Genomic DNA, 10,870 nt, shown 5'->3' on the forward strand with positions numbered 1-10,870 from the left:
CTGTTTGGGCAGTGGGGGGGGGCAGGGCGGGGGAAATGCTTTTAGTGACAACAGCCCTTTCTAAATCTGGCTAGGGACTGGGTGCAGGTGGGGGTGGGGGCACCCTGCTGCCCCATATATACAGCCCCTGAGACCAGGTCTGACTCTCAGCTCTTTCCTGCTTTCTGTGTGTTTCCTTGCTGCTCTCAGGTAGGAATGGGAGCTGGAGGCCTTCTCCTGGGATAAGGGGGCTCCAGGTTTAAGAAGCAGTTCCCTAGGAACAGCAAGCTTCTTGCAGGGCTCTATGCAGAGTACCCAGTATGGTCATTGAGCACACATGTGCAGATCTAAATATGTATGTCTGTGCCATGGGAATGAGGGGGCTCATGTGTTCCCAAGGGAAGATATCTGTATCTGAGCATATAGGACCAGAATACATAAGAAGAGTGTGTGTGTGTGTGTGTGTGTGTGTGTACGCGCATGTGCATGTATAAGTGCATATGTTTTGAATGTAAGGGAAGGTGTGTGCTTCCACTACCTAAGAAATGGATAAGGGGGAGATGTATTTATCATCATGCCAGAGGACAAGCAGGTCCATCTGTGAGAGGAGTGAAAGATGGCAAAGAATGATTACATAGGAATTGTGTATACATACAACTAGTTCAGTAGGGTCTGGAACATATAATTGCCATGTCCATGCATGTGGAGGCATTTGTCTGTGCATCCAGAAGTCATGACTGTTGCAGTGTATGTAACCATGCAGAAAGAGCTCACAGACACGTGGTTGTGGTCACACAGCCATACAAGCCTATTTATGCCATATATATATACATACACATACATACACATCTGTTGTGGAAGAACATGTGGCATGCTGGGGGGAGGTGCTGAGGTATAAAAAGGAAGCCTGTCTTTGGTGACATGTGTGCATAAGAATGTGTGTTCATCAGAGCATGTGGCAGTGTTGGGCTGTGTGATGGGGGACCTGGATGAGGACACTCACAGTGTCTTCTCTCTGAAAATGCCCACAAAGAGTGACAAAATGGGGACAGGACGGAAAAGCACTGGCTTTAGAGTCATGAGGCTCAAGGTCAAGACTTGGCTCTATTACTTATTGTTTTGTCTTGGACAAGCAAGCCACTTAACCCTGATTCCCTCTTCTGTCCAGTGGGGTGAGGATTGAGTAAGTGAATGTGCATAGAAGTTTTTTGAATGAAAACCCTGAACGAATGTGACCACTATTGTTTTTCAGGTGACTCAAAAAAAAGTTTCACTGCCTGGGTATATACGAAGGTGGGACTATCTCCCAAGAGTGGGAGGATTGGGGCTCAAGTGTTGCATTAACACCAGGAAACTGTTAGAACTAGTTATTGGGGGAAAGGAAATAGTGTTTGGAAAGGAAGAAAGAGCATGGGACCTGAGAAGCTGACCACCACTTCCAACTTGATTCAGTTCCAGGGAAGGGTGGTTGTGCCAAATGACAGAGCCAGGGAGAAGAGGGGAAGTGGTGCTAGTCAGGTTGGGCCACTCTCCATGTCCCCTGCAGGCCTGGGCTCCATTCCTCATCTCTAGACACATTTGAGAAACCAATGTAAGAAAAGCTGAAGACAGAGTGTGAGGGATCTGGGAAGACTGGGCATTTTAGCCCCAAACCCAAGCTATGGAACTCTCCCATTTCTGCCTTGCCTGTGGGAGGACGTCTTGGCTACCAAGAGCAGCTTATCTCTAACTTCTGGGGGAGGGCAGAGGTTGGTGAGGGTCAAAGATGGATGTAGTCAGATTCCTGCTCTCAGAAGCAGTGCAAGACACTCTTCTGACCCCTAGGACAGCCCTAGCCTGAACAAAAGCTGGTTGTCCCTTCTACCCTGGTGGGTTTGCTAGACTGCTCTGTGGTTAAGAATGAGGGACTCACTGGTAACTCCTCTTGAGCATGTGCTAGGTTTGGGGATTCCCACCTAAAGGAGAGAGCAATGGGAGGAAAGACAACTTCTCCTGCTTACTCTAGGCACAGCCATGGTGGATGCGGAGATGGCCGCGTTTGGGGCTGCCGCCCCCTTCCTGCGCAAATCAGAGAAGGAGCGGCTGGAAGCCCAAACCAGGCCCTTTGACCTCAAGAAGGATGTCTTTGTGCCTGATGAAAAAGAAGAGTTTGTCAAGGCCAAGATTGTGTCTCGAGAAGGTGGCAAAGTCACTGCTGAGACTGAGAATGGCAAGGTGGGTGTCTACCACATCCCCACACCTGGGATAGGCTCACCTCTGGGATTATAGGCATGTGCCACTGTGCCAGGCTGAGTCTCCTTCCCTTTGGATAGAGATCCAAACCCTCAAAGAGCCCTTCTCATTCCCAGCATCCAATCTGGGCTCTCGGTGAGATCCTGGTTCCTTCCCTGCTGGATACCAGGGTCTTGTAACATGCCCTCCTCCTTTCCCTGATGAGGGAGAAGGGGAAACACAGGCTGACAGGAGGGTCTCTGGGGGATGTTGCAGACGGTGACCGTGAAGGAGGATCAGGTGATGCAGCAGAACCCACCCAAGTTTGACAAGATTGAGGACATGGCCATGCTGACCTTCCTGCACGAGCCGGCGGTGCTGTACAACCTCAAGGAGCGCTACGGCTCCTGGATGATCTACGTGAGTGGAGGCACCAGGCTCTCTATTGGAACGGACCATCCTGACCCAAGGGTTTCCACTCCTGAGCCAAAATATTTACTTCTGGTGCCCAGGCAGTGTTGCACTCTATTAGTCCCTAAATCCTTGCTCCATTCAAATGCCTTGGGCTGGCATGACTCACAAGAACCCATTTAGAGTTTTCCATTTCCCTTTCTCCTCCCCTGGGGTCTTTAACTCTGAAAATCACCACCTCTCCCCACTTCATCACTGGAAACCCACTTTTTCTGTTTCTAGACCTACTCCGGCCTCTTCTGTGTCACTGTCAACCCCTACAAGTGGCTGCCAGTGTACAATGCCGAGGTGGTGGCTGCCTACCGGGGCAAGAAGAGGAGCGAGGCCCCACCTCACATCTTCTCCATCTCTGACAACGCCTATCAGTACATGCTGACAGGTGAGCCCTGCACCTGCCCTGTGCCTGCCCACCCAACCCCCAGCTGAGCCCTCAGCCCTCACCGCATTGCCTCTCCTCTTTCTCTTCCAGATCGGGAGAACCAGTCCATCCTCATCACGTGAGTGTAGTCCTGCACTGTTCCCTTCCAGAATTCCTAAGCCCAGCCCCAGCAGGGACCCAGAGCACTATAGTCCTTCCTCTTCTCCTCTGCCTTCATGCTCATCTCCCTTTTCTTCTCTGATCTTTGCCCTGACCCTTCTCTTTGCTTTCTCCTCTTATTTTCTTCTCCCCAGCCCTCTCCTGTTTTTCCTCTCTCATCTCCTTTGCCTACTCTCCTCTAACTCACCATTCACCCATAATATTATTGCTACCGTGTCTTCTCCTCCTCTTCATTTTCCTTCATCTTTTCCTTCAGGAACTTTCCTCATTCTTTAAGCCCCATCCATTCTTTTCTAAAACACCCGAGGCCTATCTCCTCCTACTGACCTTGCCCCATCAAGCATGGGCTCAACCTGCCCAAACCCAGCGCCTCCTTGTGCCCGGCTGTTACCCCTAACCCTATGAATGTCTGAAGACGGTTGTGTGTTTTGGGTACCTATTATCCAGCAGCTTCCTGTTCAGGGGTCCTATAAAACAGACATTTTCTCTGGGCTGGGGTTGTGGCTCAGTGGTAGAGTGCTTGCCTGGCATGTGTGAAACCCTGGGCTCGATCCTCAGCACCTCATATAAATTAAATTAATAAATAAAATAAAAGATCTAAAAAAAAAAACAAAAAACAGACAGACATTCTCTCCTCACTCAAGCAGTGTTGTTCTCTGTCTAATGAGCCCCTGACTCTCCTGACAGCGGAGAATCCGGAGCTGGGAAGACGGTCAACACCAAGAGGGTCATCCAGTACTTTGCTGTGATCGCCGCCATTGGGGACCGCAGCAAAAAGGACCAGAACACAGGCAAGGTAGGCCAGGTGTCCTCCAAGGTTTGCGCTGAAGAAAGGGAGGGGCAGCCTCTCATCTGCCATTCTTCCTTGACTCTTCAGGGTACCCTGGAGGATCAAATTATCCAGGCAAACCCTGCTCTGGAGGCCTTTGGCAACGCCAAGACTGTCCGGAATGACAACTCTTCCCGTTTTGTGAGTGGTCCCTGACCTTGAGCTTGGGACTTGAGTTGAAGGGATGGCCTCAAGTATGAGCCTTCCCCCAACTCATCACCACCCTCCTCCATCTCTTCAGGGGAAATTCATTCGAATCCACTTTGGAGCTACAGGGAAACTGGCATCTGCAGACATAGAGACCTGTGAGTACCAAGAATTTGCTAGGGCTCAGCAAATTTGTCCTTGATCATCTCATCTCCCCACCCCAACTCTGTTTTTCTCCTCTCTTCCTGTCTGTCTCTATGCGTCTGTGTCTCTAGGACTGTATATTTGTCTTTCCCTGAGACTTGCTCTGGGTCTTTATCTGTCTCTGACTCTGTACATTTGTGTATGTTTTTCTGGGATTTTTGTCTGAGATGATCCCTCTCCTTTTGGGTCTTTGTCTTCCTCTGTGAGTGTGAGCTCTGTGTACCATGCCAGTCCACCCCCTCTGACTTTTGCTTGCTACGTTTATCATTTATCTTCCTCTTTTTTCTTGTATCTGAAAATCTAACCTTTTCCTTTCTCTCCTTCTGTCTGACGGTTCACAGACCTTCTGGAAAAATCCAGAGTTATTTTCCAGCTGAAAGCAGAGAGAGATTATCACATTTTCTACCAAATCCTGTCTAACAAAAAGCCTGAGTTGCTGGGTGAGTCAGAGCCACCAAAGGAGACCAGCTATCTCCATGGCAACCTGGTCCCTGCTGCTTGTGGCTGGATTCAGTTAGCATGCCCTGGGCTTCACCGCACTGTTAGATTCAGTTCTGTGGAATGCAGAGCCAAGACAAGCCCTATCCTGTGTTGCCCCAGGGCTATGTGCATGGCTGGCAGCCCCCATGAAAGCCAGGGGCTTGTGTCATATTCAGACCACATTCCACCCTCCTAGACATGCTGCTGATCACCAACAACCCCTATGATTATGCATTCATCTCCCAAGGAGAGACCACCGTGGCCTCAATCGATGACTCTGAAGAGCTCATGGCCACTGATGTAAGTGTGTGAGGACCAAGGCAAAGGCAGAAAATGGGCAGCAGGGGCACAATTGGCCAGTTCACCACTTGAGGAATAAAGTTAAGACATTGGCTGTCTGTTGTATAGACTCCCTGATAGCCAGAATGTGCCCTGTCACCAGGGTATGCTGGGATATGTGTGAGATGAGACAGGCCAGGCCAGTATTTGGCGTTCAATCAAACAAGAGAGGGCTGAAAGCCATGGGACACAGAGGCAGACAAGGCAAGAAATAAGGCATCACCAAGGAGAAGGAAAAGGGAGTCACAGGGCTGAGGAAGGCTATTAGGTAAAGAACAGCTACAGAAGGTGTGGGAGGCCAGCAGGGGAGCAAGTGCAGCCACTAGAAACATAAGTGGGTACAGCTCCAGAAAAAACCTAGGACTATTGAGAGTGGGCGGAGCCAGGCCACACCCTGCTCTCCAATCTTCCATCTTTGTTTTGGAGTTCCCTGCGGGGCATGGGCGTCTGGGAACCCTCAGGGATTAAGAATACAAGTTCTCTCCAATTTATGAGTGGTCTCATTTACCAGTCATACTTCCTTTTCTGGGATCCTCCAATTTGGGGTCTGCCTACAGAATGCCTTTGATGTATTGGGCTTCACTTCAGAAGAGAAGAGCTCCATTTACAAGCTGACAGGCGCCATCATGCACTTTGGAAACATGAAGTTCAAACAGAAGCAGCGGGAGGAGCAGGCGGAGCCCGATGGCACTGAAGGTGGGAGTCAGGGAAGCTGGGCAGAGTCACTGAGGGCCACATGTGCTGAGCAGTCGAGCCCTTACCAAATTTGCTACTTGACTTTTCCTTTTAGAGGCTGACAAGTCCGCCTACCTTATGGGGCTGAACTCAGCTGACCTGCTCAAGGGGCTGTGCCACCCTCGGGTGAAAGTGGGCAATGAGTATGTCACCAAGGGACAGAATGTCCAGCAGGTGGGTCATTTTCAGAAGATAAAATGGATGGGGTGGGGATCTTAGTATGGAGAGGTGGGAGCTTTCAAATTCCTTCCTCCTGGTAAGCCTGTTCATCTGGGTCTTTCCCCTACCTCACAGGTGATATATGCCACCGGAGCACTGGCCAAGGCGGTGTATGAGAAAATGTTCAACTGGATGGTGACACGCATCAACGCCACCCTGGAGACCAAGCAGCCACGCCAGTACTTCATAGGAGTCCTGGACATCGCTGGCTTCGAGATCTTTGATGTGAGCCAGGGAGCCACTTGCACACTCACAGTCACTTGTGGAGGGCCAGCTATGGGTCAAGCACAGAAAGGCAGTGGCACTGACAGGGCAGTCATTGTCTCTGTCCTCAGGGCAAGCCCTCCTTCCCCTGCCTTGACCTGGGAGGGGACCAGTCCCACCCCTGCTGGGCTTGGGCATGGTGCATGGCACAGCTCTGGGCTGACCCCCATGGCCACCCAGACACCTGCCTGCCTGACCTGCTCCTGCCCCTCCCTGCCTGCAGTTCAACAGCTTTGAGCAGCTCTGCATCAACTTCACCAACGAGAAGCTGCAGCAGTTCTTCAACCACCACATGTTCGTGCTGGAACAGGAGGAGTACAAGAAGGAGGGCATCGAGTGGGAGTTCATCGACTTTGGCATGGACCTGCAGGCCTGCATCGACCTCATCGAGAAGGTGCCTGGCCCTGCAACCTGTGTCTCCCTCCTCTGCTAGATCAGACAAAGCAGCAACCCCTCTCCCTTAGGGGAATGTGAACGGAATAATTAATAGAAGTGAGGCTGAAGAGTCCCAAGCCCAAGTTTCCAGAGCCCTGTTGTTGTCCTATTATCCAGGAGAGGGAGGCATCTGAAACAGCTGAGTTTCCAGGGGCTTGGGAGTGGACACATGGATGATGGACACCTGCAGGACACTTCCCCACTAGAGTGTTTAATGGCCCTTGTTTATACCCAAGGATCAGGATATGTAAGGGTAGCATGGTGGGGGGCTCATAAAAGTACACTTATTTTCAACCCTGGCATCTCAGGGATCTGGATGATGGAGTGATATGTAAAGCCCAAACAGCAGCCACATTTCAAGATTTTCACTAGGGTCCCTCGGTCATCAATAAAATTCTCCATTGTGGAAAACTTGAGCAGATGCCAGTCGATAGATGACTGTCCTCAGAACTGAGCCTAATACCTTGATACAACAAGGGGCGTCTCCATGAGCAAATATTGACAGTGGAGCAGAATCCATTTCCACTGTGTGATGCACACTCAGTGATGCTCTCCCCTCTACCCCCAGCCCATGGGCATCATGTCCATCCTGGAAGAGGAGTGCATGTTCCCCAAGGCCACTGACATGACCTTCAAGGCCAAGCTTTATGACAACCACCTGGGCAAGTCCAACAACTTCCAGAAGCCACGCAATATCAAGGGGAAGCCGGAAGCCCACTTCTCCCTGATCCACTATGCCGGCATCGTGGACTACAACATCTTGGGCTGGCTGCAGAAGAACAAAGACCCACTCAATGAGACAGTGGTGGGCTTGTACCAGAAGTCCTCCCTCAAGCTTCTCAGCAACCTATTTGCCAACTACGCCGGGGCTGATGCACGTAAGTAGAGATGGAGGCACCCCAGGGGACTAAGGAACAGTTTCTGCCCTGCTTCTGAAACAGGTCAATTGCTACACCACACTGTTTCCCGCCCTAAGGTTTACAGACTGAATGGGATGGAAGTGGGTGGAGGTGACTACATTGAAGACTGGGTCGGCCAGTGGGATGCGAAGAGAAGCTGTGATTCTTCACCCCATGCCTCGATTCTCCACACACCCAATGGTCTTACTTTTGTTGTCTCCCTTTCCCACAGCTGTTGAAAAGGGCAAAGGCAAAGCCAAGAAAGGCTCATCCTTTCAGACTGTGTCAGCTCTGCACAGGGTAAGTGTATGGCCCCAGCTCTGATTCATCATGGCTCCCTATCAACTGTGGTGCCCGAACCCCACACAGCCCTGGCCCTTCCCTGCCTTCTTCATCTCCAATTCCTCTCCCTCCAAGTCTCCCCTATGCATTCTTGGTCCTTTCTCTTGGTCATCAATTCCTGTCATCTACTGGCCTCTAATCTCACCTCTCATTTCTGTCTGCCTCCCACACTTTTCATCCTCTTGCATTCTCTTCATCTCTCTTTCTCTTCCATCTCTTCCTTTCCTACTTCTTTTTCTTTACTTTTTTTTTTTTTTTTACTTTTCCCTCTTGTTTTTTCTGCCACAGGAAAATCTGAACAAGTTAATGACCAACCTCCGCTCCACCCACCCCCATTTTGTGCGTTGCATCATCCCCAATGAGACAAAGTCCCCAGGTGAGCCATGCACTCAGGCCAGCCCATGGATGGGCCAGGGACAGGTCCCTATAAGTCATCTCCTAATCTACCACCATTATTCTTTCCAAATGACATTCTTCTCCTATCCCCTGTGAGGTCTCCCAGACCACCAGCTCCCGGTGCTACCTTATGTTTGGAATGTGTAATTCTGGATAGCACTTTGATGGACATCACCTCATCAGTGACTTTCAACCCTAAAACGAGAAATTCAAGAACTGTCTATCCAGTGTGTGTGTGTGTGTGTGTGTGCGCGTGTGTGTGTGTATGTGTGTGTGTGTACGCAACACTAGGAATTGAATCCAGGGGCACACTTTGACTGGGCTCTATCCCCAGCCCTTTTTATTTTTACTTTAAGAGAGGGTCTCACTAAGTTGCCCAGGCTGGCTTCAAACTTGTGACCCTCCTGCCTCAGCTCCCAAGTAGCCAGGATTGCAGGTGTGTGCTACTGTACCCAGTTCTGTCTATCCATTTTTATCTGTAAGGAGACAGAAAGAAGCTCAGGGACCTGGGTTCAAGGCCTGGCTCTGATCTTGATCAGCTCTGGGACCTTTGGCAAGTCATTTAATCCATTTGGCTTTAGCCTTCTCCTCCAGAAAATGGAATATAGCTGTCCTGACCACCACCTATGAAAACAGGTATAAGCCATATAAAAAAAAATGTGAAAGCCTTTGGTTATTCCTAAAAGTATGCTAGGGGAAAAAATGAAACAAATGGAGGATTATTATTAACTGACTTGCTAAGTTACAGGCTAATAAGTGCCAGGGCCATGATCAGAACCCAGAACTTTTGGGCTCTTATCCCAGTGCTCTCCTTACACAATCTGCTTTCCCCTCTTGCCACAGGGGTGATGGACAACCCCCTGGTCATGCACCAGCTGCGCTGCAACGGCGTGCTGGAGGGCATCCGCATCTGCAGGAAGGGCTTCCCCAACCGCATCCTCTACGGGGACTTCCGGCAGAGGTGGGTACAGATGTGCCCCAGAGTGCAGGAGTCTGCAGACATCCTTAGAATTCTGTAGGCAGAGCAGAATCCATGTACAGTGCAGTGACCCCAGCAATCCTCTCCCCAGGTATCGCATCCTGAACCCAGCAGCCATCCCTGAGGGACAGTTCATTGACAGCAGGAAAGGGGCAGAGAAACTGCTGAGCTCTCTGGACATTGACCACAACCAGTATAAGTTTGGACACACCAAGGTGAGGAAAAGCAAGAAACAAATTATTTAAAGGAAGATGTCTCTTGTCCTTTGATTCCTCACCTCTTGACTACTTTTGCCAATCATCTTAGGGATACTCTGGACCATGTGCTGTGGTTCAAATGCTCTCCATCCCGGCAAACACCTCTCCCATTCCAGTTCCAAATACCACTGACCTCCTCCCTTCAATTAATTTCTAAATGCTGCCCTTCCCAAGATCATCTCCACCACCTCTTTTCCCTCATACATCCTTCTAGTAATGGCCGACACACACTTTCTCTGCAGGTGTTCTTCAAAGCGGGTCTGCTGGGGTTGCTGGAAGAGATGCGAGATGAGAGGCTGAGCCGCATCATCACACGCATCCAGGCACAGTCCCGGGGTGTCCTCTCCAGAATGGAGTATAAGAAGCTGCTGGAACGCAGGTGAGAGATCTCAAAAGGACATTCCCAGCCTCTCTGAGACCCAGGCTGGTTCAAAGGCAGTGTCAAGAGAAAGACCTCACTGGGTCTTCAAAAATAGAGGCAAGGGTTGAAGGGCCTTAGGAAGGGTGGAATGGATGGAGAAAAGGGGGTGTCACCTAGGAGTCAGGGCCTCAGGTGGGAAGGAGTCAGGAAGGCTCTCTCACCACTCCTCTTGCTGGGCCCTTGCAGAGACTCCCTGCTAATAATCCAGTGGAACATTCGGGCCTTCATGGGAGTCAAGAATTGGCCGTGGATGAAGCTCTACTTCAAGATCAAGCCACTGCTGAAGAGCGCAGAGACAGAGAAGGAGATGGCTACTATGAAGGAGGAGTTCGGGCGCATCAAAGATGCACTGGAGAAGTCTGAGGCTCGCCGGAAGGAACTAGAGGAGAAGATGGTGTCCCTGTTGCAGGAAAAGAATGACCTGCAGCTCCAAGTGCAGGCGGTGAGGTTCCTGGGCCATTATTGGCCCTTCCGCCTTTCTCTTCCCACATGTCCCACAACTCTACCCCTCCCCACACAGGGGCTCACCATCTTGTCCTTTCACAGGCAAAATATTTTATTTCCAAAGACCCCCAAGATATTCCCTTAGGAGGAGGAAAGGGTAAAAGAACTAATTTTAAAATATGTATGCTTTCTTCCTGAGTTCAGTCTAGATCCACAGCTTAATAATTTTATGACCTTAAGGAAACCACAAATCTTTTTTTTTTTTTTTTTTTTTTTTTTTT

The 10,870-nt window shown here is 50.1% G+C and overlaps 1 protein-coding gene and 1 long non-coding RNA gene across 2 annotated transcripts in view; one reads left to right on the plus strand and one right to left on the minus strand.

The window, feature by feature from the left end:
* The first annotated feature begins 52 nt into the window (after positions 1–52).
* Positions 53–10,870, plus strand: part of LOC107147983 (myosin-7) — a 22,443-nt gene continuing 11,625 nt past the window's right edge. The window contains exons 1-21 of the mRNA XM_015492574.2: positions 53–189; positions 1,985–2,193; positions 2,467–2,610; positions 2,884–3,040; positions 3,131–3,158; positions 3,887–3,995; positions 4,077–4,169; positions 4,270–4,333; positions 4,721–4,819; positions 5,056–5,159; positions 5,756–5,894; positions 5,989–6,107; positions 6,228–6,377; positions 6,640–6,810; positions 7,420–7,729; positions 7,983–8,050; positions 8,381–8,468; positions 9,332–9,449; positions 9,559–9,682; positions 9,967–10,103; positions 10,332–10,587. Of these exons, the coding sequence (XP_015348060.1) occupies positions 1,993–2,193; positions 2,467–2,610; positions 2,884–3,040; positions 3,131–3,158; positions 3,887–3,995; positions 4,077–4,169; positions 4,270–4,333; positions 4,721–4,819; positions 5,056–5,159; positions 5,756–5,894; positions 5,989–6,107; positions 6,228–6,377; positions 6,640–6,810; positions 7,420–7,729; positions 7,983–8,050; positions 8,381–8,468; positions 9,332–9,449; positions 9,559–9,682; positions 9,967–10,103; positions 10,332–10,587 (2,679 nt within the window). The 5' untranslated portion in view covers positions 53–189; positions 1,985–1,992. The remainder of the gene's footprint in view (positions 190–1,984; positions 2,194–2,466; positions 2,611–2,883; positions 3,041–3,130; positions 3,159–3,886; positions 3,996–4,076; positions 4,170–4,269; positions 4,334–4,720; positions 4,820–5,055; positions 5,160–5,755; positions 5,895–5,988; positions 6,108–6,227; positions 6,378–6,639; positions 6,811–7,419; positions 7,730–7,982; positions 8,051–8,380; positions 8,469–9,331; positions 9,450–9,558; positions 9,683–9,966; positions 10,104–10,331; positions 10,588–10,870) is intronic.
* LOC125615272 overlaps positions 8,813–10,870 on the minus strand; it is a 4,288-nt gene continuing 2,230 nt past the window's right edge. Inside the window, exons 2-3 of the long non-coding RNA XR_007345857.1 lie at positions 9,305–9,501; positions 8,813–9,112 (exon numbers count right to left, since the gene is read on the minus strand). This is a non-coding gene — a long non-coding RNA (uncharacterized LOC125615272). The remainder of the gene's footprint in view (positions 9,113–9,304; positions 9,502–10,870) is intronic.

Source organism: Marmota marmota, unplaced genomic scaffold, assembly GCF_001458135.2.
Source record: "Marmota marmota marmota unplaced genomic scaffold, marMar, whole genome shotgun sequence".
Taxonomy (NCBI): domain Eukaryota; kingdom Metazoa; phylum Chordata; class Mammalia; order Rodentia; family Sciuridae; genus Marmota; species Marmota marmota.